The sequence below is a fragment of the Oryx dammah genome, unplaced genomic scaffold, assembly GCF_014754425.2.
Source record: "Oryx dammah isolate SB20612 unplaced genomic scaffold, SCBI_Odam_1.1 HiC_scaffold_27, whole genome shotgun sequence".
NCBI classification, from domain to species: Eukaryota; Metazoa; Chordata; class Mammalia; order Artiodactyla; family Bovidae; genus Oryx; species Oryx dammah.
In genome coordinates, this window is record NW_024070211.1 from 113,519,679 (window position 1) to 113,545,963 (window position 26,285).

The 26,285-nt window shown below is 36.2% G+C and overlaps 1 protein-coding gene across 3 annotated transcripts in view; it reads right to left on the reverse strand.

The window, feature by feature from the left end:
• The window catches only part of GPR155 (G protein-coupled receptor 155), a 40,341-nt gene that overhangs the window by 8,435 nt on the left and 5,621 nt on the right, over positions 1-26,285 (reverse strand). For all 3 annotated transcript variants that reach the window (XM_040228188.1, XM_040228187.1, XM_040228186.1), the window contains 11 exons: positions 20,138-20,537; positions 18,161-18,326; positions 17,124-17,279; positions 15,517-15,600; positions 14,076-14,193; positions 10,168-10,252; positions 9,977-10,067; positions 8,693-8,903; positions 4,708-4,812; positions 2,341-2,477; positions 488-583 (listed from right to left, as the gene is read on the reverse strand). In XM_040228188.1, the coding sequence (XP_040084122.1) occupies positions 488-583; positions 2,341-2,477; positions 4,708-4,812; positions 8,693-8,903; positions 9,977-10,067; positions 10,168-10,252; positions 14,076-14,193; positions 15,517-15,600; positions 17,124-17,279; positions 18,161-18,326; positions 20,138-20,537 (1,649 nt within the window). The remainder of the gene's footprint in view (positions 1-487; positions 584-2,340; positions 2,478-4,707; positions 4,813-8,692; positions 8,904-9,976; positions 10,068-10,167; positions 10,253-14,075; positions 14,194-15,516; positions 15,601-17,123; positions 17,280-18,160; positions 18,327-20,137; positions 20,538-26,285) is intronic.

A 26,285-nucleotide genomic window follows, 5' to 3' on the forward strand; every position in this document is an offset into this window, starting at 1 on the left:
CTATCCTTGGTCAAATTTTATTTATATGCCACATGATTTCTTTAAAAAAGATATAAGTACCTATAGTTCAAGAAACAACAAAATGTAAATGAAATGTTGTGCATTTAAATAAGTGACTAAACTAGAGGCTCAGAGAAGTAAAGTCATTTTCCCAAAGTAACTTATTAAGGCCACAACGAAGTTTAAAAAGAACTTGGAACATCTTGTCCCTGCTTAAATTACCATCCTTTATCTCAAAACCAAAGCAAAAAACTATTTGGTATTTCTGACTGAAACACTCAGTGTGCATTCTGATGACTTTAACCAATATAATAATTCATCTCTACTAGGAGATAGGCAGCAGCTGTCAGCTGTCACGCATACCAGCAGCTGGCAAACAAACTAAACCCTTTTGATTTAGAAGAAAACAACAACATCCGTACCACCACCTCCCAATCAAACCATCCAGGAAAACAGAAACTCCTCAAAGTTCTCAGTAAATAAATACCTGGCCAAAGTTAAACACAGCACAGAAAAACTGTAACTCAACATATAGTCTCCCAGGCTCTTGGTTGAATAGCCACCATAAACAACTGGAAAGATTCTGTAAAGGAAGGAGAAAATAGGACTTTAAAATGAAGCAAGCTGATCATTTCTCTCTATCCAGAACATAGTACAATAATTTATCTACTTAATAATTAGGAAGAAAAGGACTAAAGGGAAAAACACCAAGAGAATACAGAGGCTCTGTCTTTCAAACAAGAGGTTTAAACCTCTCTTCTTGACAGGTGTCATTCAAACAGCATCTATTCTGATCAGATTTGAAGAAAGAAGACATGAGCCATAATACAGAAGCTTACATAATACATCAGGACTTCAACTAGCCTAAGACAGGTCTGATTTTAAAATTAGTTTTACACAGTGAAAACAATCACATCACTGAGCAGCAATTCTTGGCACCATTTCTTAATCTTTGATTTTTTTTCTTAAACAGCAGCTAAAATGGTGCTGGCTGATAGGATTCTATGTAACAAGCATTGCGGTGTGAAAAGTGTAAGAGAATTTCTTCATAGGTTATATGTCCATTGCCTATCACTAGGCTAGTTATTCTTGAACTATCACAAAGAATTATATAATAACTAATAATTCACAAAAGAAGACTTAGAACTAATTTTTAAAAATGCTTTGATAATCAAAGAAATGCATTTAAAAGTGAAGTGCTATATTTCACTTATAAAATTATCAAGTAAAAAATTTATAATAGTCAATGTTGGTGAGAGTACTTTACAAACCTATACTACTCCTTTGGAAAACAACTTAGTAGAATGCATCCAAAGACACAAAAATATTTATGCTATTTAATCCAGGTTTTCCAACTTTTGAGAATCTACAATAAGGAAATATACTGCATGGAGATGTTTATTAGTGAATTCTAAAAAAATGATTGAATTGTAATGCATATCCTCTATAGTTTATTGAGGAGCTATTTAAAGTAAAAATTAGAACACTTTTGCAGCAACATGAAAATGCTTGATATAAGTCACAAAGCAGGACATAAATCTGTATGTATCATTAGAACCATGAAAACTATATTAAAAAAGAGAAGGTAGTAGTATGATGGATATTTTTCTTCTTTATGGTATCCATTGTATGAAGTGCTTGTATTATTTTCATAATGTAAAATTATTTTTAAAAGTTTATTTATCTGAGGACTGTCTTCTGAAAGACCATGTAGACATTTATCTACTGAAGTCAGTCAAAGATTAACTTAGGACTAAGTAGCCCTGTATACCGGAGAAGGCAATGGCACCTCACTCCAGTACTCTTGCCTGGAAAGTCCCATGGACGGAGGAGCCTGGTAGGCTCCTCTTAGCAGTCCATGGGGTTGCTAAGAGTTGGCACGACTGAGCGACTTCACTTTTGCTTTTCACTTTCATGCACTGGAGAAGGCAATGGCACCCCACTCCAGTATTCTTGCCTGGAGAATCTCAGAGACAGAGGAGCCTGGTGGGCTTCCATCTATGGGGTCGCACAGAGTCGGACACGACTGAAGCGACTTAGCAGTAGCAGCAGCAGCCCTGTATATATCACAGACATAACTGGTTTTACCCCCAAATTCTAGGTTCAGAGCATAGGATGAGTAAGTATTCAAAGCAAAATGAGTTACTGAAGCACTTAAGCAACAGAGTAATGTGAATTACTCATTCTTCTTCCTCCCCAAACATTAGCTCACAATTAGGAGATGCTAGTGCTGCGACGCCCCTGGGAAGGAGCAACGAAGTTTCTCCCAGATGCCTGGAAAAAACCTTTGTCAAACATTTAAAGAAATGGCTCCCAAACAAAATCAGAAGAAACATTTACAGCAAACAGGCCAATAATGAGAAGTAAACACAGCAACACATGTCGAGTCAGTTGCTGGTCTCCACTGTGTAGATACTGCTCCTCTTCCTGGGCTAATATGCAGCTCTGGGAGTTACAGCGACTCACACAATGTTCATCTATAAAACAGTAAGCACAACAATTTGTAATCAGAGCTTTTTATTTGAATGCATTTTAAATTCATAATGACTTCCTAAGCAAACCACTACATATGCACATTCTCAGTTCAGAATCAGTATATTATTTTAGATGAAATCTAAAGAAGGCTCCTTCATGTTGTTTTAGGATAGTTCTACTTGTAGAGTGTTTTTATCCAAAAAAAAAACAAATATATGGAATAGTTCCCTTCTACATTATTCAACAGTGTAACACACACACACATACACACACAAATTTTTAAGGCTAATTTAATAACAAGTTTCTCCTGTTATATAAATCTACCTCTTGGTATGAATATCCTATACTGGCTAACAGCAAAGCAAATTTACCACTTGCCTTTCATTAAAGAGTTTAGAATTTTCTTAGAAAAGACCTTTAAGGAACCAAATAAAAAAGTATTATACACTTTGTTCTGTTTGCATATGGAAGCAAGTCCAAATCATAAGCATGACTTTTCTTTGGCCGAAAAGAGAAGTGAGAAGCCTTTCACAAGAAACCTTTATTCTCTTACCTCAGCTTCACTATATCAAAGGCATCAAAAGTAGGAGTAAACATTTTTACAAAAGAGATGCTAGTCTAACACAGTCTTATTACAAAAAGTCAGGGCTTAAAAAACACAATTTTCCAGCTCTTACCTTCAAGCTTACAAAAACTGTATTTCCTAAAGCCTCTTTTTAGAAAAGAACACACAAGTATTAAACACGGTATGACATAATAGCTAACCGCACGGATGAAAGTTCACACACAAAAAAGGTTAACAGCAAAAAGAAAGCAGGCTGCGGAACTGTTTATGTAGTATGATCCTGTTTTATAACAATTATTTGTGTATATCTTGGTGTTGAAAAATTCTAGCCGTGTATATAATAAACTTGGTCTTAAAATATTATGTACAAATATTATAAAAATGCATAAAATCCATTTTACTATCTTTTACCTGCATTTTTACTTATTGCAATATTTGTTTTCATAAAATATGATCAGAAAATCTAAGAAGCTCCTATGTTAAAAAGGTTTTTTCAGGAATCAGCATATTAATGTAGAAATGACATAAGCAAATTGTAACGGGATTCTGGGGACAAAAAAAAAACCCCACCTGGGGTTGATGAATCAAATCACATGTTGAATTTGTCAATGGACTTTACTATTAGGTATGTTGTGTAGGAAGGAAAAAGTAAGGAGTAAAGCCTTGGGAATTCTGATGTAAAGAAATATTAGCTTTAGAAAAGGGGCACACAAATGACTTGAAACAACTGTAATTGGATACCAAGAGAGGTTTCCTGCTGAATGTAAGTGAAGGCTCAATATCTGCCCGAACAATAACTACAACATTTGCTGCTGCTACTATGCTTATTTTTAAATTTTTATTTATTTATTTGTGGCCACACTGCACAGCTTGTGGGATCTTCCCTGACCAGGGACTGAACCTGGGCCACCATAGTGAATGGCCAGAATTCTAACCACTAGGTCACCAGGGAAGTCCCTGCTTCCATGTTTAATAAACATTTGGTTTGTACATTACTCACTGTGCTAAGTGATTAGCATGCATCATTTCTTATAATATTCACAACATTTTAAAAATATAAAACCATTTGGCAGCAAAACAGCTGACATGCTCCATCATAAAGAGGACTTTTTGGGGTTTCTCTCTCTACTTTGATTTTTAAAAATAGGCATAATTGACTGAAGGTACATTGCAATTTACATATATTCAGTTGTTTTAAATAATTTGAAATTCAGACCATAAATGTGATTCAGTCTGTTAGTCTATACGTCAAAAGGTTATTATTTTTAAAGATTTTTATTATTTTATAAGAAAGGGCATATTTTAAAGCATATGGATTCAAAATGTAATTAACCACTGACTAATTAGTCCTGGCCCTGGGGGAATGGAGTGGGGAAAAGTCTCAGCTTCTAAAAGGAGATGCCAAAGAGAAAATAATGATCCTTAGGGCAAACTCCTTGGAATTACTACTCAGGTTAAATTTACTGGAGAATTTCCATGCAAATAAAAAAAAATAATGAATACCCTATCTGTGCACAATTACTGTATATTTGCACTTTCTTCCATCTTATGAGAATATTTTCAAACAGTGTAGCTTCTATAGAAAATCTATGTAGAGTTCTTTTAAGGCATAAGATTAAAAAATCTTTTGTTCCTTAGGCTCATCCTCATAGCCTAGAGGCACTTACTTTTCTCAAATGAAGGAGTCACCGACCCACTGTTGGTTATGTCTGCTGCTGGCTCCGTGGATGGGCAGCGTAATTCACCATTTCCCATAGAGCAGGAGCAGCAACCTATATAGATAAAAGATAGGTTGTGACGGGAGAGTCCAATCACAAAAAACCGGACAATGTAAGGAGATGCCAAATAAAACACCCCCTCAAAAAAAAACAACAAATCCCCAAATTCATGTATATACACACAGAGATTTTCCATACAGCCTCAATGTATGGGTAGCTATCAAAAAGTATTTAAATGTGCTTATATAGAAATTAACATTTAAGGAGTGTCAGACAAAGGATCAGCCCCTTTACATATTGCCTCTTCTTTGTATAAGACAAAGAAAATGTTTTTGTTTGTTCTCCAGCTGGTATCTTTTTTGGAAAACCAGGGAATTCCCATAATTAATTAAATTTTTTTTAAGGAAAATGTTTTTACCCATGCTATGTTATTAGTTTCCAGTGTGTTTTGGGAAATAAGAATTTGACTACTTTCCTAAAATACAGCTTTGATTTCACTACTCCTTGGATGAATTCTAGTTTGACACAAAATTCATCCAAACCTTTTCTCTTCTAAGTTTAGCTCAAAACTCACTTCTTTCAAGAACATGTCTTCTACCAGTTTAGACGATGCAGTAAAAGCAATTGTATTCTATTTTTAGATATATACTGCTGAAACTCTCTTGCTGGTTTTTAGGTAGATAGGTTTACAGAAGTCACACTGAGACACCTGCTATAGAGCTGTAATTTTACTCTGTATATTCAGAGAACTGCAGAGTGTCCTTTAAAACATCACACTCATACATGGACACAGTCCTCCTTGATATGGATTATAATAGAATCACTTCAGTAATAAACTGTATTAGAACTTAATAAAAAAAAAAAAAAAGAACTTAATGTACTAAAAAAGGCATAATTCATAGGCTGAAATGTTCATTGATAATATGCCCTAATTTTTCAGTACTGTCATTAAAAATTTTTTTAAAGATTTCAAAGTATAAAAACTATCATCTATAATAAAACTATTACAACTGTCTTTTTAAATTTAAGATAATGGTGCCACAGAAAAATTGAAAAGAAAACACAGAAATCATCTGGCTCTGCCTCTTATCTTCAGAAACTTGAAGGCTCAAATCCACTAAGATAAATTGTTAAGAAAACAGATATAAAGCCAGCCCATTCCAAGGACATATGTGTAGGGAACACACACATATAGCAGTTTTTCCCTTCAAACATGAGCCTTCTTACTTATGTGTGTGTGTTTGTTTGTTGCTCAGTAATACATCACGCTTATTTATTATCTTTTCATTCTACCCTTTGACCTCCTTCACCCATTTCTCCTATGCTCTACGCCCCACCTCTGGCAACTATCAACCTTGTTCTCGGTATCTATGAGCCTTTTTTCCCCCCAAAGATTCCACATGATATGGCCTTCTCTTTTATTAACTGAACCTTTGATCTCATATTAAAGTAGGTTAATTTTCCTTTCAATTATAATTCCACACTTATAAGCAAGTCATGTGTCTGACAAATGTGTAGCGAGGGGCAGAGGGGAGTAAACTATTTTGGATTACTGAGATTTGGGGAGGCCAGGCTGGACATCTAATGTGCTGTGTATTAATACTATTAGCAAAGCAGAAAAGAGCAGACTGTAGGGAAGGAAAATAACCAGACAGGTTTAAAAACCTTTTTCCTAGGAACATGGGTGAATAGGCAAATAAACAAGAACTTTGCCTTAGCAGTTTTCAGGCGGCTTCAGAAAAATCACTTCATATCTTATCAACCCATCCATCTATCCATTCATCTAACAAATATTACTAAACATATATAGGAAACCTGATACATGCTAGGTGCTGAGGCTACAATAGTGGGCAAGTCAGTCACAGCACTTATAGTCTGGTGGGTTATACTGATAATTTAAAAAGCAATTATAAAGCAGTGAGGTAAGAGGAGAGAGGTATAAACATTACAGAAGGTTTTCTACTGAGATAAGCCATAACTGTCTTCTGATTCTCTATTTATTTATACAAAAGGTCCCAGCTAGTTATCCTGCTGGAGATGATGATGACAGGGTTTAAGGAATATCTATGATACTGTTTATTTGCTATTTTTAAAGGACAGTAAAGACAGCAGCAAAGTCTCTGGGCTTAAGACACTTAGTTTAGGACTCTGCACACGTTCGCAGGACTTTGGTGGACAGTTCTAAAACACTTGCAGGAGAAGAAGACTTAGAGAGTGGTGAATGGTCTTTACAACCTGTCTGAAAACATACAGTAGACTGATTTATAGGATAAATGTTAAGAGTCCACAAAGAAGGCAAGGAAGGAAAGGTTGCTGGGCATGATCAGAAAAGTAGTCTAGATGTCAGAGAAGTGGCTTTTAAAATTTTAGTGAACACATACACATAATCCTTAAATTTCCATTTTCAAAGGGAAAATAGTCAAGAGGACTCAAAAGAATGAAATTCTGATGCTATAATCACAAAGGATCTAACAAAGAAATTAGTGAACACCACCAATAAAATGAACTAAAGGAGGCCTGATTGAAGCAGGGTTAATGCAAATCACTAGTTGGCCAAATACAGCCCTATGTAGTGGGACCCCACAGTCCTGTGTAGCAGGTGTTATCAGCATCAGATATAGAAACCAAGGCACAGGAAACTTGCCTAAGACCAAATAATAAAGTTCTAGAGTCAGACTTGAACCTAGGCAGATTGGTTCCATATCCATGTCTCTACCCCCAATCCTATCTCCTTCCAGTTTGGGATGATGAAGGACGGGAGGGAGGGAGGCAGGCAGGCAATATAAGCAGTGAGATTTGTGGAATCTTCTTCCTTTTAAGACAGTTAAAATGATTTTTAAACCTTTTCTCTTTCTTCTCTACTTATCGCTATTTCCCAGCACAACGGTCGATATCTATGAAATCTCTGCATGCACCAATGAATCCAAAATGCAAACTCTATTGCTGAATTCTCCTCATGAACTGAGGCAAAGAACGAAAGTGAAAGTGAAGTCGCTCAGCCGCGTCCGTTGCGACCCCATGGACTGTGTAGCCTATCAGGCTCCTCCGTCCGTGGGATTTTCCAGGCAAGAATACTGGAGTGGGTTGCCATTTCCTTCTCCAGGGCATCTTCCCGACCCAGGAATTGAAGCCCGGTCTCCGGCATTGCAGGCAGATGCTTTACCGTCTGAGCCACCAGGGAATTGAGGCAAACCCCATAACAACTGTTAACACATTAAAAAAATCACTGATTAGGGTCATACTTTCACATAGGGATACAGGTTCACTATAAATAAACATTTTAGGCTTTGCAGTCCACTGGGTGTCTGTTGAATGTCTCAATTCTGCCAATATAGCATGAAAGAATCCACAGACAATACAAAAGTAAATGAGCACATCTGTGTTTCAATAACATGTGACGGACACAAATTTAAATTTCATATAACTTTCGAGTGTCATAAAATAATTGTCTTTTAAAATTTTTTCTTCAACCTTTTAAAAACATAAAAGCTATTCTTAGGTTTGGGGCCATAAACAGGTGGCAGACTGCAGTTTGCCAACTCCTAACTTTTACCATTAACCCTGCTTCAATTAAGCCTCTTTAGTTCATTTTATTGATGGTGCTTGCTTGATGCATTGTTAAGTTAACAAACACAGATGTTTAGATTCCTAGAAAGAGCCTTCCCGCAGTTGTTTCTCTTCTCTAAACTCTCAGGTCCAAAGAAGTCTGAGGATTAGACTTATTCTCACAAAAGATTATCCTCATAAAAGATTTATAAACAAGAATCTAATAAATGAACTTGTAAGCTCTTTCTATTATTGACTATGATTCAAATTCCCCATTTTACAAATACCTGTGATATTGAAGATAATTCAAGGAAGTTCCCTTAAACAAAACATTTAGAGTACATGCTATATAAGCATATAAAAGTTTCTTTATATTTAAGGATCATACTTGTTTCTGGGACAGAACTTGCAAAACATTCAGGTTCATTTACTGGCGCTGGACTGTCCTCAAAAGCAGTGTTTCCCGGCTCTGCTGCTTTGCGGTCCTGAGACTGGTCGAAACCTTCATAGCGTCCTGCTTGGGAGGTGCGGTTCATACACATGAGTGATATGCCAGCTATCACGATGCTGCAGAACAGGGTAACTGCCGTGGTGATCATCTGTCAACGTTGCAGAGAGACATTAGGCCACTTTTCACAATCCCAGCTTGATAATCTTAGTAGATGACTTAAGGGCACTTTTTTGGTGGAAAATGCATTATCTCAATAGCTATAAATGCTCTATAACAGTGGTTCTTAAAAAAGAGGAAGAGTATGGAAGGAAGGTAAAGTACTTACAGAGAAATTAGGGTTTGTCTCTAATCAACTGCGATGTCTAGATGTCCTTTTCATTATGTATCATGTCCTTGGTTTACGCTACAAGTAATCTAAAGTAAGTGAAAGTGATAGTTGCTCAGTCGTGTTCGACTCTTTATGATCTCACGAATTGTAGCCTGCCAGGCTCCTCTGTCCGTGAAATTCTTCCAGCAAGAATACTAGAGTGGGTAGCCATTCTCTTCTCCAGGGGATCTTCCTGACCTAGGGATCAAACCTGAGTCTCCCGCACTACAGGGAGATTCTTTACTGTCTGAGCACTTATAGACTTTTTCTTCACATCAGAGTTTTTGCTTGCCTTAATACATAGCTCAAGTGTACTTTAACTAGAGACTGTATATGGTGATAATACTAAAGATAAGTAATTGCAGCTAATACTTATAATCTTCAGCTAAAAAAAGACATATGTGTTAGTTGCTCAGTCGTGTCTGATTCTTTGTGAGTCCAACTGTAGCCCAGTAGGTTCCAATGGAATTCTCCAGGCAAGAATACTGGAGTGGATTATCATTCCCTACTCCAGGGGAATCTTTCTGACCCAGGGATCGAAGCTGGGTCTCCTGCATTGCAGGCAGATTCTTTACTATCTGAGCCACCAGGGAAGCCCCCAAACAGGCTTAGGTATGTAAAATCATTTTTGTTTTTTGTTTTTTTTTTAATTTCATTTTCTTTTTTATAGACATCTAAAAATATTTATCACATTTTGAGGTGTAAGTTAACAAAGTAACATAGGATCACGAGTGTGATAAGCAATAAGTTGGAATAAATTTTCAAAATTAATTTCAATGTAAGTATAGCAAAACACATTAAGCAGCTAAAAAGAGACATTCTCAAGAACAGAACTGTCAATAAACTCTTCTCACCTGCTCTTTTCCATAAAAGAAGGCTGAGTCAATGCTTTCTCCATTATGTTTTCCAGTTATCAGAAGAACACCAACAAGGAGAGCAGGAATCCTATAATAATGAGAGTTTAGAGAGAAAAAGAGAGAGAGAGAGAATGAATAGTAACTGTGTGTGTGGGCACAGGTAAGCAAACAGAAAGCTACCAACTTACCCCCAGCCAGATATTATGATGATTCCAACAGGAATTTGTACCCTTTCTCTCTTTTTCAAAAGAAACAAAGAAATTGCTAGAAGGCCTAAGAATAAGAAATAGAGATTAAAAGATAGGTGATTATTCTCGATGTTGATCAAACTTCATGGAACTTTAACCAAGCTTATTTCAATAGTAGTCTGTAGTTCTTGCCCTAGAATTTACTCCTTCTAAATAAATGCTTTTCCCAATATTTTGAAGCAAGTTTTCTTAATTCAAAATCATTTGTTTTCCCTCCTATACTGCTTCTTTACTAAAATCTTCTCGTTTTATACATGAGGATTTTTTTCAAAAAGCCCAAATCATTTTGTTCTTTTGACTCATGTGTTTGGAATCGAAGTATATTTGTGGGAAAAAAGGAAAAAATTTTTAACTGGATACAGAACAATTCTACAAATAATAACACCCCCGTTCTGCTGTTGCTAAGAAAGTATAGGCAATTCTCACAAAAGGTTTGTTTTTGGAAAAGTCACCAAGTCTAAATGATGGGCCTTAATATAAACTTAATACAGAAACAAACGTTTTAAACATTTGGACAGATGTTTTAAAACAAATATTTCATGAGCTTTCCTTATACTTTATACCCAATTATTTATAGAAGTAACATCTTATTTAATAAATTTTACACAGCTATAGAAGCTTAGAACTTTAGGGTTGGAAGGGACCACTATCTTAAATTAATGCCTTCAATCATAGCTGTGTAAACAAGGGTTTGCCCAAGCCACACAGCCAGCAGAGGGCAGAGCAAGCCTAGAAACCCAGTCTTCTGACAGACGGTTACGTCCTTCAGCTCTGTTCAGTGTTCCTAAAACTCGCCTGTTGACCCATAGGGATCTGGGAATTTCTATGAGAAATGTTAAGTCTTTTTGGTTTATTTGCAGTGGTGACCATCTTATAACCGAAGCACACTCTCATTATTTCAGGGTTTACGTCTGGTTTTATATTAAGTTTGAGCCAAGTGAAGGCCAAATGATACCACAACACAGGTCAAATTAACATTCTGTGGTAGTCTGAAGAGGGAAAAGCAGTGAGATAACCAGGTCATAAACCCACACATCAAAGTAAAGGTAGGCCAAAAAAAAACCCAACCAACCAACCAAAAAACCCTATCAGAGAAGTGAGTTCAGCTGTGATTCAGATCAGCAAAATAAGACCCTTTGTCATGTCGATTAATGTTGCTAACTACTTCAGTTCAGGTCAGTCACTCAGTCGTGTCTGACTCTTTGCGACCCCATGAATTGCAGCACGCCAGGCCTCCCTGTCCATCACCAACTCCCAGAGTTCACTCAGACTCACGTCCATCGAGTCAGTGATGCCATCCAGCCATCTCATCCTCTGTCGTCCCCTTTTCCTCCTGCCCCCAATCCCTCCCAGCATCAGAGTCTTTTCCAATGAGTCAACTCTTCACATCAGGTGGCCGAAGTACTGGAGTTTCAGCTTTAGCATCATTCCTTCCAAAGAACACCCAGGACTGATCTCCGTTAGGATGGACTGGTTGGATCTCCTTGCAGTCCAGGGGACTCTCAAGAGTCGGCTCCAACACTTACTGAGCTTGTATTTTTGTTTAAATCTAATGAATTTGCTTTGGTTTTAAAATTGTATATTAGCTGTATATAATGTCCAACCAGCTGATGCAAAGAGCTGACTCACTGGAAAACACCCTGATGTTGGGAAAGATTGAGGGCAGGAGAAGAAGGGGGTGACAGAGGATAAAATGGTTGGATGGCATCACTGACTCAATGGACATGAGTTTGAGCAAACTCTGGGAGATAGTGAAGGACAGGGAAGTCTGGAGTGCTGGCGTTCATGGGGTAACAAAGAGTCAGATACGACTTAGCAACCGAACAACAAGGAATTTATACCTAGATTTAAGATTATACAGATTAAGTAACACTGTGCTAGCAATAATACAAATCAACACTGAGCTCCTTGCGAATTGTTTTTCTTTGTACGGGACTCACTCAGTTCTCAAGTTCAAGAGATACTATCGTACCAGTGCTCCTCCCAATGCATTTGTACCCTCTATTGTTTCAGGTTTAAGGTGCCAGGGAGACAAGCAACCAATCACAAAGGAGTGCCAACTGTGTTACAATAGTGAGGGGACTCTTGAAAAGTCTAATGTTTATCATTTTATTCCTGCCTTGTGAAAATATTGACAAATGAAAAAAAAGCTCAGGCTAGGCCTGGATGTCTCACTGATGAAGCTGTGAGAGCTCTTGCCTGAATCAGCTAAACTCTTCGGGCCTTATTTTCCTCATTTGCAAAATGAAAGGTTTCAACTAGACTGGTGTTCCCAAAAGCAAGAAGACTGTAGGTGGCACAAAGATGAACATTTTTTTTTTAAAACTAATTATGTGCTTAACACACGCTTCAAAAAATTTTAACTAGCACATAAAACCTGGGATTTTACCGAGATAAGGCTAAATTTGTAATATTAAAGTTAAAAAAATAAGTTAATTTTAAAAGGGAAAGAAAGGACAAGTGGTATGCAGATATGGCAAAATTCATGAGAGAGGTTTGCAAATGAGTAAAACTGAAAATGGCTGAACAAAATGATTTAAAATGACCTTTTAGATCCAAAATTCTGTTATAATAATCTTAAGGTTAAAGGGCACCTTCATTGGGGTCAGGAAATTCAGAACAGCTTCTTTGGAGATTTTGGTATTCATGCTTGAAGAGGATTTCAGAGAAACTTGAGGCTTTTTGATAAACTGAGCTCTTTACTGCTCTCTTATTCTCATTATAAATTTAACCTTAATAAACCTAAGTATTAGAGATCAAGTTGTTTCTTCCGTTTTTGGAAATAACCCCTAGGCTCTTTTAACTTAGCGCATGAAAACTCTTACACCATGCAAGGTGTACTCGCCTTTAAAAAAGTACAAACCTCCTGTTTGCACTGAATTCATTTTGTAATTCCTCACCACATTGTTGCTTCACTTCAAAAAGCTGTTGACTTAGATGGGTCCTGCTTTTGATCCTGAAGGCATGAAATCAAAGGCCTATTCCCGCCAGCCACTTCCCGACACGTGCCTCCTAACAATGGCTATAACTAGCGCAACAATTCTATAGTTTCCTTTTATGTGCCATTTTACAGGTTTGCATTTGTGGTATGACTACAAATCAGCCAGACTGACTGATTATTCATAAACATACCAGAATGTGTGCACCCCAATTAATGTTTTCCTTCAAATGAGCAATGTGCTAAAACATTCTGAATATCCTTTTTGGAGCCAGTTGAAATGAAAAATAGGTTTTTCTTACTGACTATTCTTCTATTTCCATATCCTTTTAATCACTTGTTTTTCTTGTTCTTATATTACTGCTCTTCCCTCTACTTAATAATACAGTTAAATTTGTTGAGCGCCTACCAAGCACCAGGCATAAACATCCATATTTAATTTAGTTCTTAAAATAACCCTGTAAGGTGCTTACACATAAGGAACTGAGACCGCAAGTCAAGTCATTTGCTTAGGGCAGAATGATAGTTACTGTTCATTCAGTTCAGCTGGGCTCTAAGTGCGCTCTGGTACACAGCTCACCTCCTCATCCCCCTCTGCGCATTCCTTCTCTCCCTGTCTGCTTCCAGTGCTTGCACCCTCGATGGCTCAAAGGGGAGCTCTGCTGACTGTGGCCTAGAACCCAAGGCCCTGAGGACATGGACATGTGACTGGAAACCATCTGAGCCCAGGTAGAAACAAAGTGATCAGGAAACAGAACTCAGCTTTGCAGACTGCCTAGGTAGCGAGTACAGCTGCCTGAGCAGGTGCCCTCATCCTGTACTGCTAGACTTAAAATAGATCACTGGAAGCTGGACCCTCAAGCGATGGAGGGGAGGGGGACCCTAAATTTCTCTTCCTGATCCAACTTACCTGTCCACAGGTAGGTGCTATAGAGGGAGCTGTACAATAAGACAAACACTAGAATTTGTCCAACAAAATTTTTTTCTTTAACAAAATTCCAGATCATCATTCCAGCACAGACGATAGACTGAAGAAAAAAATGATAAAAAAAAATGAAATCAGTCATACTCACATGACTCATACTTATGTGTTTTATTCATAGCAACTATAATTATTGATTTAAAATTATGCTGAGCAATTAACTATTGCATCTTAGTTATACTAAAACAGTAAGTTTTATGATTAAAAACCTTTTTATACAGCACCTTTAACAATGTACATATTTAATTGAAACAGATAATGACAACGTTCTAAATCCTAAGCTTATATTTAGTAAAGGTTTACATAGAAAATGCTTAAACTTCTTTCCAGTATAATTTGAGACATGCAAAGATTTAGCTAGAAAAGTAATAAGAAAGGTTAATTTTTAATAATTCAATTACTTCTATAAAAAATGCAAAGTTATCACCAACTGTCATTACAGGTGTCTTTTAGTATCCACGGAGGATTGGTTCTAGGACCCCTCCTTATCCCCTGACAGATAAGGACACTCAAGTTCCTTATACAAAATTCTATAGTATTTGCATACAACCTATGTACATCTTCCTGTATACTTAAAAAAATATTTTTTTAAATTGAAGGATAATTGCTTTACAGAATTTTGTTGTTTTCTGCCAAATATCAACATGAATCAGCCATAGGTATACATATGTCCCCTCCCTCTTGAACCTCCCTCCCAACTCCCTCCCCATCCCACCTCTCTAGGTTGTTACATAGCCCCTGTTTGAGTTCCATGCGTTTCTTTATACTGTAAATCATCTACAGATTACTTATAATACCAAATACAATGTTAATGCTATGTAAATAGTTGTTGGCATATGGTAAATTCAAGTTTTGCTTTTTTGGAACTTTCTGGAAATTTTTTTTCTGAATATTTTCAATCTGTGATTGGTTGAATCTGAGCATGTGAAACCTATGGATATGGAGGGCCAACTTTATATAGTGCAAGATCCAATGCAATATTTAATAAATTAGGAATAAATTAATTATAATCAAATTGCAACAACTGATTGCATTTGGTAAAAAATACTTTGATTTTATAACTGGAAAAACCCAATGAAGAAATTTTCTCCTCTATAGAAATATCAGTTCAGTCGCTCAGTTGTATCCAACTCTTTGCGACCCTATGAACCGCAGCATACTAGGCCTCCCTGTCCTTCACCAACTCCTGGAGTCCACCCAAACCCATGTCCATTGAGCCAGTGATGCCATCCAACCATCACATCCTCTGTCGTCTCCTTCTCCTCCTGCCCTCAATCCTTCCCAGCATCAGGGTCTTTTCCAATGAGTCAGCTCTTTGCATATAATCAATGAAAAAAACATAGCTTTAATTATTTGTAGGTTTACTAACCTGAGCGATGAGTAAATTAGTTGTAAGCATATGAGGAAGCTGTTTATATTTCTTGCTCAAAAGAAGAATAGCCAAAGACCAGATCTTAAAGACAGAGTTTCAAAAGTTATTCAGGTTTCTTAATCTTTATAACTACTTATTAATTACTAATTTTTATTTTTAATTATTAATTACTTATTAGACTCTTTAAAGAATTCTTTTATCCTGGTTCAAAAAGGAACTGCAATATTTTACTTATTTTAACCTTACTTCCCAAAAGGGTATTAAGGTAAACTAATATCCAAAGTAAAATAAAAAGCATGGGGAGAATGCCTTGACCAGGGCCACGTTCCAACTTTCCCTACCTTTGGTGGCTGGGGTGGGACATACGTTCAGAAAAAAAGATGAGGGGAAGATGCAGTTATAATGCACTACCGTAGATTTTCCCTTTTTGATTCCACCATATTGGCTCATGAGGTATCTAAATTCCAGGCTATCTTACTTCCAACAATACATGTCATCCTCCTTAAGATGAATTTTCCTGCATTCTTTACATTGAGAAAGATACCTAATAGTTACCTAAATATGCTATCTGATTTCCTTCTTTCTTCTCACCTCATTGTCAATCAAGGTTATGCTGTCTCTCCCTCCTCCACCAAACTGCCCTCTTATCAATGGGCATAGATTTTAAGAATATGTAACAGAAGCAGAATTTCTTAAAAACTATATTAATCACACGTGTATTTGTTGCCAATGTATATATTCATCCTTATCTCCTTTGACAGCAGATATTGTCTTTTTTTTTTAAAGCCAGAATACTATTTGAATTCAGTAGGCACTCAGTCTACAAGATACTCTAGTTGCAAAGTGTATAAGTATTTAATATGGGCTAGATATATTCAAAAGTTTCATTAACATTAAATGGCTGTTTGGTCTTAATCCCAAAGGTCCCTGACAAAAACACAGTTCTACAATAGCTAGCATCTGGATAGTGATTCACCATTTGCAGAATGCTTTTTATATATATTGTCTCATGTAATCCTTAAAACAAACCATGGAAATAGGTGGAGTTATTACCTCTATTTTATAGATGAGAAAACTGAACCTTAGAGCAGTTAAGGTTACTCCACAGAGAAATACAGCTAGTTTGTGATAGGTGCATGCATGCATGCTAAGTTGCTTCAATAGTCTCTGACTCTTTGTGACCCATGGACTGTAGCCCACCAGGCTCCTCTGTCCATGGGGTTCTCCAGGCAGGAATACTGGAGTGGGTTGCCATGCCCTCCTCCAGGGGATCTTCCCGACCCAGGGATCGAACTCGTGTCTCTTCTGTCTCCTGCATTGGCAGGTGGGTTCTTTACCACTGAGCCACCCAGGAAACCCCCAGTTTGTGACAGGACCAGGAGTCAAATCTGAGTCTGACTAAATCTCATGCCTTGTCTGTTATACAATTCTACCTCCCAAATGGAAAGGCAAAACTCAGAAGGCTGATATTACATTTTATGGGCAGGCTTCAGTTTTCTCTATTGAACAAGAAATTAGGTTTTTATTCCCTAACTTTCTATTACCAAGCTATTTTCAGATTCATTCTGTGATTTTCATTCATTTTTATACTGAATCATACTTACCAAGGAGACCAGGCTGATAATACTTATATCAAAACTAACATTCTGGATGGCATATGCCAATGGCTTAGGGTCCATGGTAGGAAAAGTCAGTAACCAGGCAGAAACGTACATGATCGGTGCAGACACAAACGTGCTTATTACCATCCCTGAGGTTATCTGCCAAAATGAAATCAAACTGAGGAAGAGTCACAGACTCAAACAATTCACATAAACTTTAGCCACAGCACACCAAGGCATTCTAAAATAAAAGCATGAGTCAGTAAAAAGACATCATAGAATCCAGCATGTTATCTAATAGCATATTCCCCTTTTCTGAGCATTCTTAGAGAAACACAGTTAAGTTCCTTTGGCTCCTCTTTTAATCCATGCTCAATTTATATCTGCATATAAACAAATGCTAGAAATCCCACAGCTGATGGTTATCTTCTAGGTTCTGGAAAGTAAATCATATGATCTACTTAAACTGATGACCAGTTTCTTTCCATATTATCTGATAAACTATAGGGCAATAAAAGCAATTTCAAAAAGAGAAAAATTACCATGCAAACATTCTACCGATTAAATAATGGAACTAATGGAACTTCAGTGAACAATCTAGTTCCTTCATGTTGTTTTCAACAACATCCACTCTAATGCTGTGGATAACACATCCAGTGTGCTCGGACACTAGTTGGTGTTAACCAATTTAACCATTTATTGCAGTTGATTAGGTGGTTTTTTGCATCTGGTGGCTGGATTATCAATGAATAAAACAGATTTTTCTCCCTCAAATTTCAAAAACTGCCCTTCTATAAATAACCTTCAGGCTTAACTATAATTATAGCATTAAAATACTTGAAACTAAAAAGACGAATGAAAAAATTCATGGCTGAATATAGATCTTAGATTAAATAACTATTGTTACATGATCCCTCTTTATTTACAATGAGGCAGTTTCCAGATATCAAATTCTCATACAAGAATGTACATTTCTGTGTTTCAAACATTCATTTTTCTACTAACCAAACAATCAAACTTAGCAAGTAATATATACATACAATCTCTACTTCCATATTGAACTGTGTTGCAAAGATAGCCACTCCTGGTGCTACAGGAAAGACACCATACAAAAACGCGTAATTTGACAAACTTGTGTGGTTTACTACACTGTCGTCTTTGTCCAAGAGTTCCACCATTTCTCTGCACAGAAGTGGCAGCACCAGGCTGAAGAAACAAGAAATGTATCATTGCTTGATATCAAAGCATGCTGGTTCCCAAGTAATAAATTGCTCTAGTGAATCTGGCATTAGGTTATTCTTCTTCTGCCCAGAAGGTGTCATTTTATTGAAAGAATCAAATATTCAACTTGAAGCTACTTAAAGTAAAACAATATTCTTTAAACAGCAGGAATTAGGAGGAAAAGAAACTCAGATTTTTTTTGTGTTCTATGAATAATTTTCTTGCAAAAAATTTGTAAAATGTTGCAATTATACTGCTGGTACTTGCTTTCCATATTAGTTCATTGCAATATTAAAAAAAAAAAAGACTCACAATCTGAGTAAACTTGTTTAAAAGAAAATTACTAAACATTTTTTTGGGGAAAAAAAAAACAGCTGACCTTATTATGATCAGGGTTTTAAATGGTTCAGGTAATAATGCTACTAAGTAGATTCTAAAAGGCAGTAGAGAAATAGGTGTCTTACAATTAATTTTTTATCTTTGTAAAGAAAAACGGTTCAGCAAAGGGAACTGTAATAACTGAGGTAGAGCAGAAGCTAGTTAAATTCAAATCTGGTGAAGAGTCAATTATGAAACAAATCCTCCAGGATTTCATAGAAAGAGCATATCAAAAGTAGTGAATTAAAGGAGCTTTCCTTTAAAAAGAACAAAACCAAGGTTAATATTGTCACAGCAGCACCTACAGAGATGCTCTCGGATGGAGTCAAGAACCACTTTGATCTATTTTTATAATTAAAAGAAGAAATTATGTAATAGGAATCATAGAACCAGAAAAAAAAATTTAATGAGAACATTTAAATATTTATAAGTAATGGCTGGTAATCACTGTCATTGTCAGAACTGTATTTACTATTGTGGCAAAACTAAATATTACTTTATTTCCAAGAGCATAAAACCACTATAAATAATCTTCAGAATTTATATTCATTATTATTTTGAAAATATAGATACTATTTCATATTGCACAGTTCTCATGAATTTGTCTCCAGAGGAGCTAAATTCAATAGTTAAATATGCCCCAAGTGCCTTGGGATCATCTCATAGTAAAATTATGTCACCTACACCAGGAAGTGTAACTCCATGGCTAAAGAACTAAAGAGGTTGAAGAACTATTAACTAAGGAACTAAGAACTTTTCATTTGCAGGTTAGGATCAGATGGTTGATAATAATCAACACTACTGACATCCATATTTAGAAAATTTAACCACCTTCAGAATTTTAGAATATTTCTCCTAGTTTCATGAAATAAAGTTTTAGTTCAAAATTATTGCTTTCCTCATAGCCAAATCCCTGTGTTCTGATCCCTGTGTTCAGCTATTTGGTCTTTTCATCATCTGCTCTGGAGAAGGAAATGGCAACCCACTCCAGTACTCTTGCCTGGAAAATCCTGTGGATAGAGGAACCTGGTAGGCTACAGTCCATGGGGTCACGAAGAGTCGGATATGACTGAGTGACTTCACTTTCATAGCCAATAGGATTTTAATAGATTTAGAATACTCAGAAATCCTGCAAAATTCCCTTAAAACTATGATCAAATAGGACCTTGGAAGGCATTAGGTAAAATTACATAAAAGCTGAAGGGAAACCAGTCTTTATCCTTTAACATTAAAATGGAAAAAACAGCCTGCTCGGAAATGACTTTCCACAATCACCAATCTCACATTTTCCTTTAAAACCATTCAATTAGGAGGGATTACTACTATCGAACTATTTAAAGGAGAAAATCCCAACAAATTGGCTAAATAAAGTAAGGCTTTCACAAAGTATAATCCCCAAGTAAATAAGTGAAACTTACAGTTTAGCTGTGATGAGAAGAATCAGTACAACAAATGCTGACTTCTTTAGTTTCTTTATTTTTCCTACCATTGTAAGACCAAGATAAAATAGAGCTGATCCAGAAAAAGAATTTGCAAGTCCATCAAGAAAATTTTCCATATATTCAGGCACCTTTTGATCAAGAATAAAATTGAAGGCAATGCCAATGAAGACCATAAATACGATTGGGTTCTGTAACACACGCAAAAGTCCAAGGCCCAAAATTTTCACTTTGTTTTGAGAAGCATTCTGAGTGTCTTTCCATTTCTGAATTTCACAGAAGATAAATCCTATAGGGTTTAACATCATCAGAGATATTGGTGCCACTAAGTAAATGTACTGGAGATATTCTGGGTATGTTGTTTCATATAAAGCTTCAACTGCAAAATACAAATAAAAATTGATTTAAAAATGATGACCACAGAAATATATTAATAAATTATGTATATAATATATTCCTTGCTTAATTATAACATATTGTACATTAACCTAAATAGTGTAGAATGACTTCGTTAGCTTAGTTTTGGAAAAATATATTTTAGTAAAGCTGAAAAGGAAGAAAAACACTATATTAAATGACATAGTTTATAAGATGATAATCAACTTTAAAAAATTTTTCGTTAAATTCACTAATTTTTACTATGTAGAGACTAAGACTAGTCTCAAGAAAGGGGCAGAATTGTACAGGTCTTAAAACAATTTAAAGTTAAAATCTACTAACCAAATGTTTAAGTAGTCATAGCACCAAGGTGGTTGTTGGTTCTCTTGAGAGGGAAGTTTCATTGACATGATGACGCAGAAATCAGAGGACAGAGGAGACAAATGGAGAAATGGAGGAGAGAGGAGGAGAAAACGGACTGAAAAATGAGGACTGATGTGATGGAGTCCAGGCTATACAGGAAAAGCAGTGAAAACAGGACATGGCTAACAGATAAAAAGCAGAGGGGCCAGAGACTGGAGGTTCCTGTGAAATCCACAAGTAGGTGTACTTGGAAATTTAGGAGATCCCAGAAAGTCGGATAGTGAACTACTGAATTTAGTGTTTCCCCGATGGCTAGGTCCAGGATGTGGCTAGGGGAGTTGGCGGCTAAAATGGAGTAGAGGAAAACATCATTGAAGGTGAGAAGGTCAAGGAACTGAGAGAGCAGAGAACTTGGTGGGTAGCTCACACAGATACTAATGTCAAACAAGATAATGGCAAAACTTGGGAGTAGAGATGATGACAGAGAGCCAGATATTCAGTGAATGAGGAGTGACAACAATGAGAATGAGTGGTATAGCAGGCAGCAGGGACCTCAAAGAAGCAGTGTGTACAGAAGAGCAGAGAATAATGTATACACAGTGGCAGAGGATGCCAGTCCTGCCTACCCACTGCGCATGTGGTATGAAGGTGATGAGGAAATGAACAGCAGAGGAGAGGAGTGAACACCTTCAGGAAGGAAGCCCAGTGAAGGTGCTGAAGAATTATAGATGGTCAAGTGGACCCAAGAAATGTTTCAAAGGGGGATACAGTAAAGTCATGTTAATGTACATTTAACTAATGTAAATTCAACTACGCTTTCTTAGGGAAACAAAAGCTTCAATTTTCTTTTTCATACAGCATGTCCTCAAGTACAAACTAATTACTTATTCACTGAAGAACACCACTTGAGAAAGAATCTGGCTCTTAGACTTAAGAAAAATGGTACAATATACATGGAATGTGTGTGCTGTATTTTGTGGGTGATTTGAGGGATTTCTCAGGGGTTCAACTGTACATGATGACTTTAGAATCTAACCACTGTGTAAGATGAGTCTCCTTGACTCATGTGAGGGTTGGTGGCCTGGTCTTGGCTTGATCAGCACAACTTAAAGCCTTGCAGCTAGCAAACTGATCTCCAGGCACATTTTTGGCAATGAGTTCTGAAATTATTCAACCTAATATATAAAAAGGTTGATTCATAAATGATTTTCAAGTTGAGAGAGATAAAAAAGAGAACAGCCACAATTACTCACAATCACTTGCTTCATAAGAGAGGCAATCATGTGAAAACATGTAAAAGATTAGGCTTCTCAATTTACATTAAGATAAAGTGACAAGGTAGGAAAATATATTTGCTTACTTACTCAGGATACGTAAGTTCAGTTAATGTCAAGTACATGTCCCATTAGTTATGTAACTGGATTATATAACCTTTAGAAGATCCTGTTCTCATTAGCTAAAACCTACTTTTTATAAGATTCAATTCCTTTTCTCAGCGAAGCACATACAGAGGTCTTTAATATCTCTGAAATGCAGTGTTTAAACAAAACACATTTGATTACCTAAAATTTCACAAATTCTTTCCACTGATTTCCAAATTAGATATACTAGCTCTATAACTCAGTGGTTTTCCTTCACGTTTCTAAAGTTTCACCTTTTAAGTTTAAAAAAAATAAAACCAGTACTTCTGATAACTATTTTTAGTTAGCTATAGTTTTGATTAGATGGTCTAACTCAAAGAGAAAGCTTCCCACCCCACCCCACCCCAATTTTTAAAATAGAGTATATTTTAGAAAAGGCTTGTGTTTTCGATCTGAGCTTAAGAATTTCCCCAAGTAGCCAAAATAAAATTCATAAGGTCTTTCCTTTGAGAATGTAAAAGCACACAAGGTCCCTTAAGTTAATGTTTTTTTTTTTTAAAAAAAAAAAAACAAACCAGAAATGTACTTTCCTGGTACAGTAGCACTTAATCACCATCATATAATGGACTTCAGGTTGTTTTAAAAGTTCAAAGCAAATATGAGCACAGTGTATAATCTAGGTCTAGCCAATCACCAAATACTTTCTTCTTTTGCATTATCTTTTGTATTTGATTCCTACATGGAATCTTGATTTCTACTACTCCCACTGGTTAAAAATCTCAAAACTGGACTTCCATTGAAGTCCAGTGGTTAAGACTTCACCTTCCAATGCAAGGAGTGTGGGTTCAACTCCTGGTCAGGGAGCCAAGATCCCACATGCATCCTTGGCTAAAAAACAAAACATAAAGCTAAAGCAATACTGTAATAAATTGAACAAAGTCTTTAAAAATGATCCACATCGAAAAAGAAAATCTCAAAATTGAGTTACCTACTGTTTACCAACCTATATTCCTCTGGTTTTTCTTGCCCATCCCCTTCATCCATTTTATTTGCTATTGACAATGTAACATAAATCTTAAATTTCAAAAATTAAGATTTCCCCACAGCTCTCCCCACCCACAAGACCATATATAAAATCTTTCTTTTGACATTCATTGTCCAGTTGCCACAGTTGGTTCCTTATTTATCCAGCTTATCTTTCACTATACCTTAGTGCAAATCCTCCATCAGCCAATTTATATCATTGTTATACTGGATAAACACCAGGTTCATAATTACTAGTTCTATATGCTGATCAATATCCCCCAACATCTTGAAGTCTCTTCTTTCTTACCCAAATCTTGCCTACTATTTAAGGCCTGTCTCAGGTAACATTTCTTCCACCAAGTCTTCAGTCTATATCATGGATATCCCCTTCCCTGGATGGCTCTGGTACCTTGTTTCATACCAGTGCCACCTCAACAAATTCTGAATTCCTTGAAAGCATCATTTTATAACCCCCAGTCCCAGCAGAGCGCTGAGCAAATCTGAAAATACTTACCAAATGGAATTAACATATCAGTGAATGTCAAAGGTTTCAGACAGACTATAAATGTATTTTGTAACACAGCAATTTATACCTAATTGTTATCCACGAACCCATTTCTTTTTATATCCAATGTTTTTCTTTTTTCATAGTCTGAATATTTATAAAGCAGGTTACTATTGGGATATTTTAAGTCAGTTGAACAGGTATACGAAGGCAGAAGAAATACAGTCTAGTGGGAAAGCAAAAACTGGGAATAAATCCCTGTTAAATTACTAGAATACGGTTCAATATGGGAATTTCAGTCCATTCTGCCATTCTTTTACATAATGACTTAACATTTCATCTTTCTCTATAAATAGGCAGCTCTATTCATTACCAATCTGAATAGTTTTTCAAATCTGAAAAAAATGAAATTCAGTGACCCACATTAACAAATTAGATTTATAATCATTATATCAACTATTAAGTGCTAATTAATACTTAAAAATAAGGCTCTTGGGGGAGGGGAGAATCCCACTATGAGGAATTATTATATAGCCTTGAAGAACTAAGAGACAAAATTAGCCACCCACTGTGCCTCCCATTTTGATTCCTGCAGGTTTTCAGTCCCTAGCAAATAACACAAAGACCCAGACAAGATCATTCTATTATTTAATGGCTTATAGTTAAATGCTTCATTTCCTTTCTGTTTACAGCTCAAGCACTAGAGCATAATTATGATTAGTCGGGGTGCTTATGCTATCAGCATTGTTTGAAGAATAAATTATAGGACTTAACTATGCCCCATTAGTATCTTTTAATGACAGAGGCAGGGAACCATTCTGATTTGCTGAGATCAACATTTCACCCCAGTAGATTCCTGGTTTCTTCTCATACTCAGATTTCTTAAAGTACCTTTGAAAAGAATTTTTTCTTAAAATAGCAAATTTCCTTTTTCAGTCTGCAAGAATGCAATGTAGTATTCTGTCACTTGAGTACAGATAAATCATTTTGATGCAGTTTTATAGACCTTTATAATTGTCATAGAGAAAAAGGAAACATGACTCTCCTTTGTCTTTAATCATTAACTTATCCCTCTTCTGAGTAACCTATAAATTCGACCAATGTTGCGGATCAAATGCAGTCTTAAAAAGGACATTTCCTTTAAGCTGTGATGCTTATCTGTGAACAAGACAGTGGGAATTCTTGGGAGCCGTCCCAACAAACAAAAGAATGGTCTTCTCTCTAGAGACAGTTTTCTCTGTTCACCCTAAGCATGGCCACAAGGCAGCTGGGCATGAACAGAGATAATAAATAATCTCATCAGAGCAAATACATGGCCCTACAGTTCTGTACCACATCTTCCAATCTGCAGATATATGAGAAAACATTTACTGTCTATACTGTTGATTTCTAGTAAAGTTATTGTCTACAACCTAATGTTATAAGAGCTTTTATATTGTGACTTAAAAACAACAACAACAAAATAAAAACAAAAATTACAATTCAAAATATGCAAGTATAATCATCAGGGAAATTGGGCTAGCACACTGATGGAAACATGATTATTTCTGGATTCACTGACTTAGTATGCGACATGAGAGAAGCAGCAATGAAAATGGTTGACTATATTTTTTGTCTGGAGATTCTGCCTTAATATGAAAATGAATAAACTCATCTAATCGGTCTTTTGCTACTGCTACTCATTTTATAAATTATTTTGAATAATGTAAAGATAAAGAAAAACTTTGATTCTATCTGAAAATAATGTATTACAAGGGCTAGTTGGGCCTTCTAATGATTCAATGGGGATGTTATGTAACTGTGTGGCATAGAAGAACACCCAGGATTTAAATCTAGTCACCTGTTAGCTGTGTGACCTGGGGTAAGACAATTAAATCTCTGTAAGTCTGCCTCCTTATTTGAAAATGAGGATAATAACATCTGCCCTACCGCAAATGAGATAAGTATATAAGTACTCTTAGAAAGTTACAAATATTACTTCTATTTAATTATGGGGTTACTACTCTATGACGGCGTGAAACTTATGGTTCATGTCTAAATTAAGATATAGCACTATTTATTATGTAACACTATGATACTTAGCCATTTCTAAAGTCCTTCCTTATACCATAAATACCTTGACAAACATACCTTATTAATGCTCCTGAAGGGATGGACAGCACATTAACTTCTTCCTCTTCTATTTCTAATATCTTTATTTAAATGCTTGGTTCAGCCTTAATTTTAAAATTCATTAACCTTCAAGGAACATCTATCTCGTTTTTGACTATTTACAGCTCAGTTATCTAACAGCCTAGTTTTTTCTCTTTCATAATATCCGGCTTTACTCAGAGTGATTTAATTTCTTAGGTAAATCTCTATTTCTGGTGAGTGTGAGATGGAGGAAAATGATAAACAGTATAGTCCTCCAGAATCCCTTCAGTGCCAGAAGTGTAATAACTTTTCTGGAGGGGAGATAGTTAAAAAGTAAGAAATTTGAAAGTTAATGGCAGAT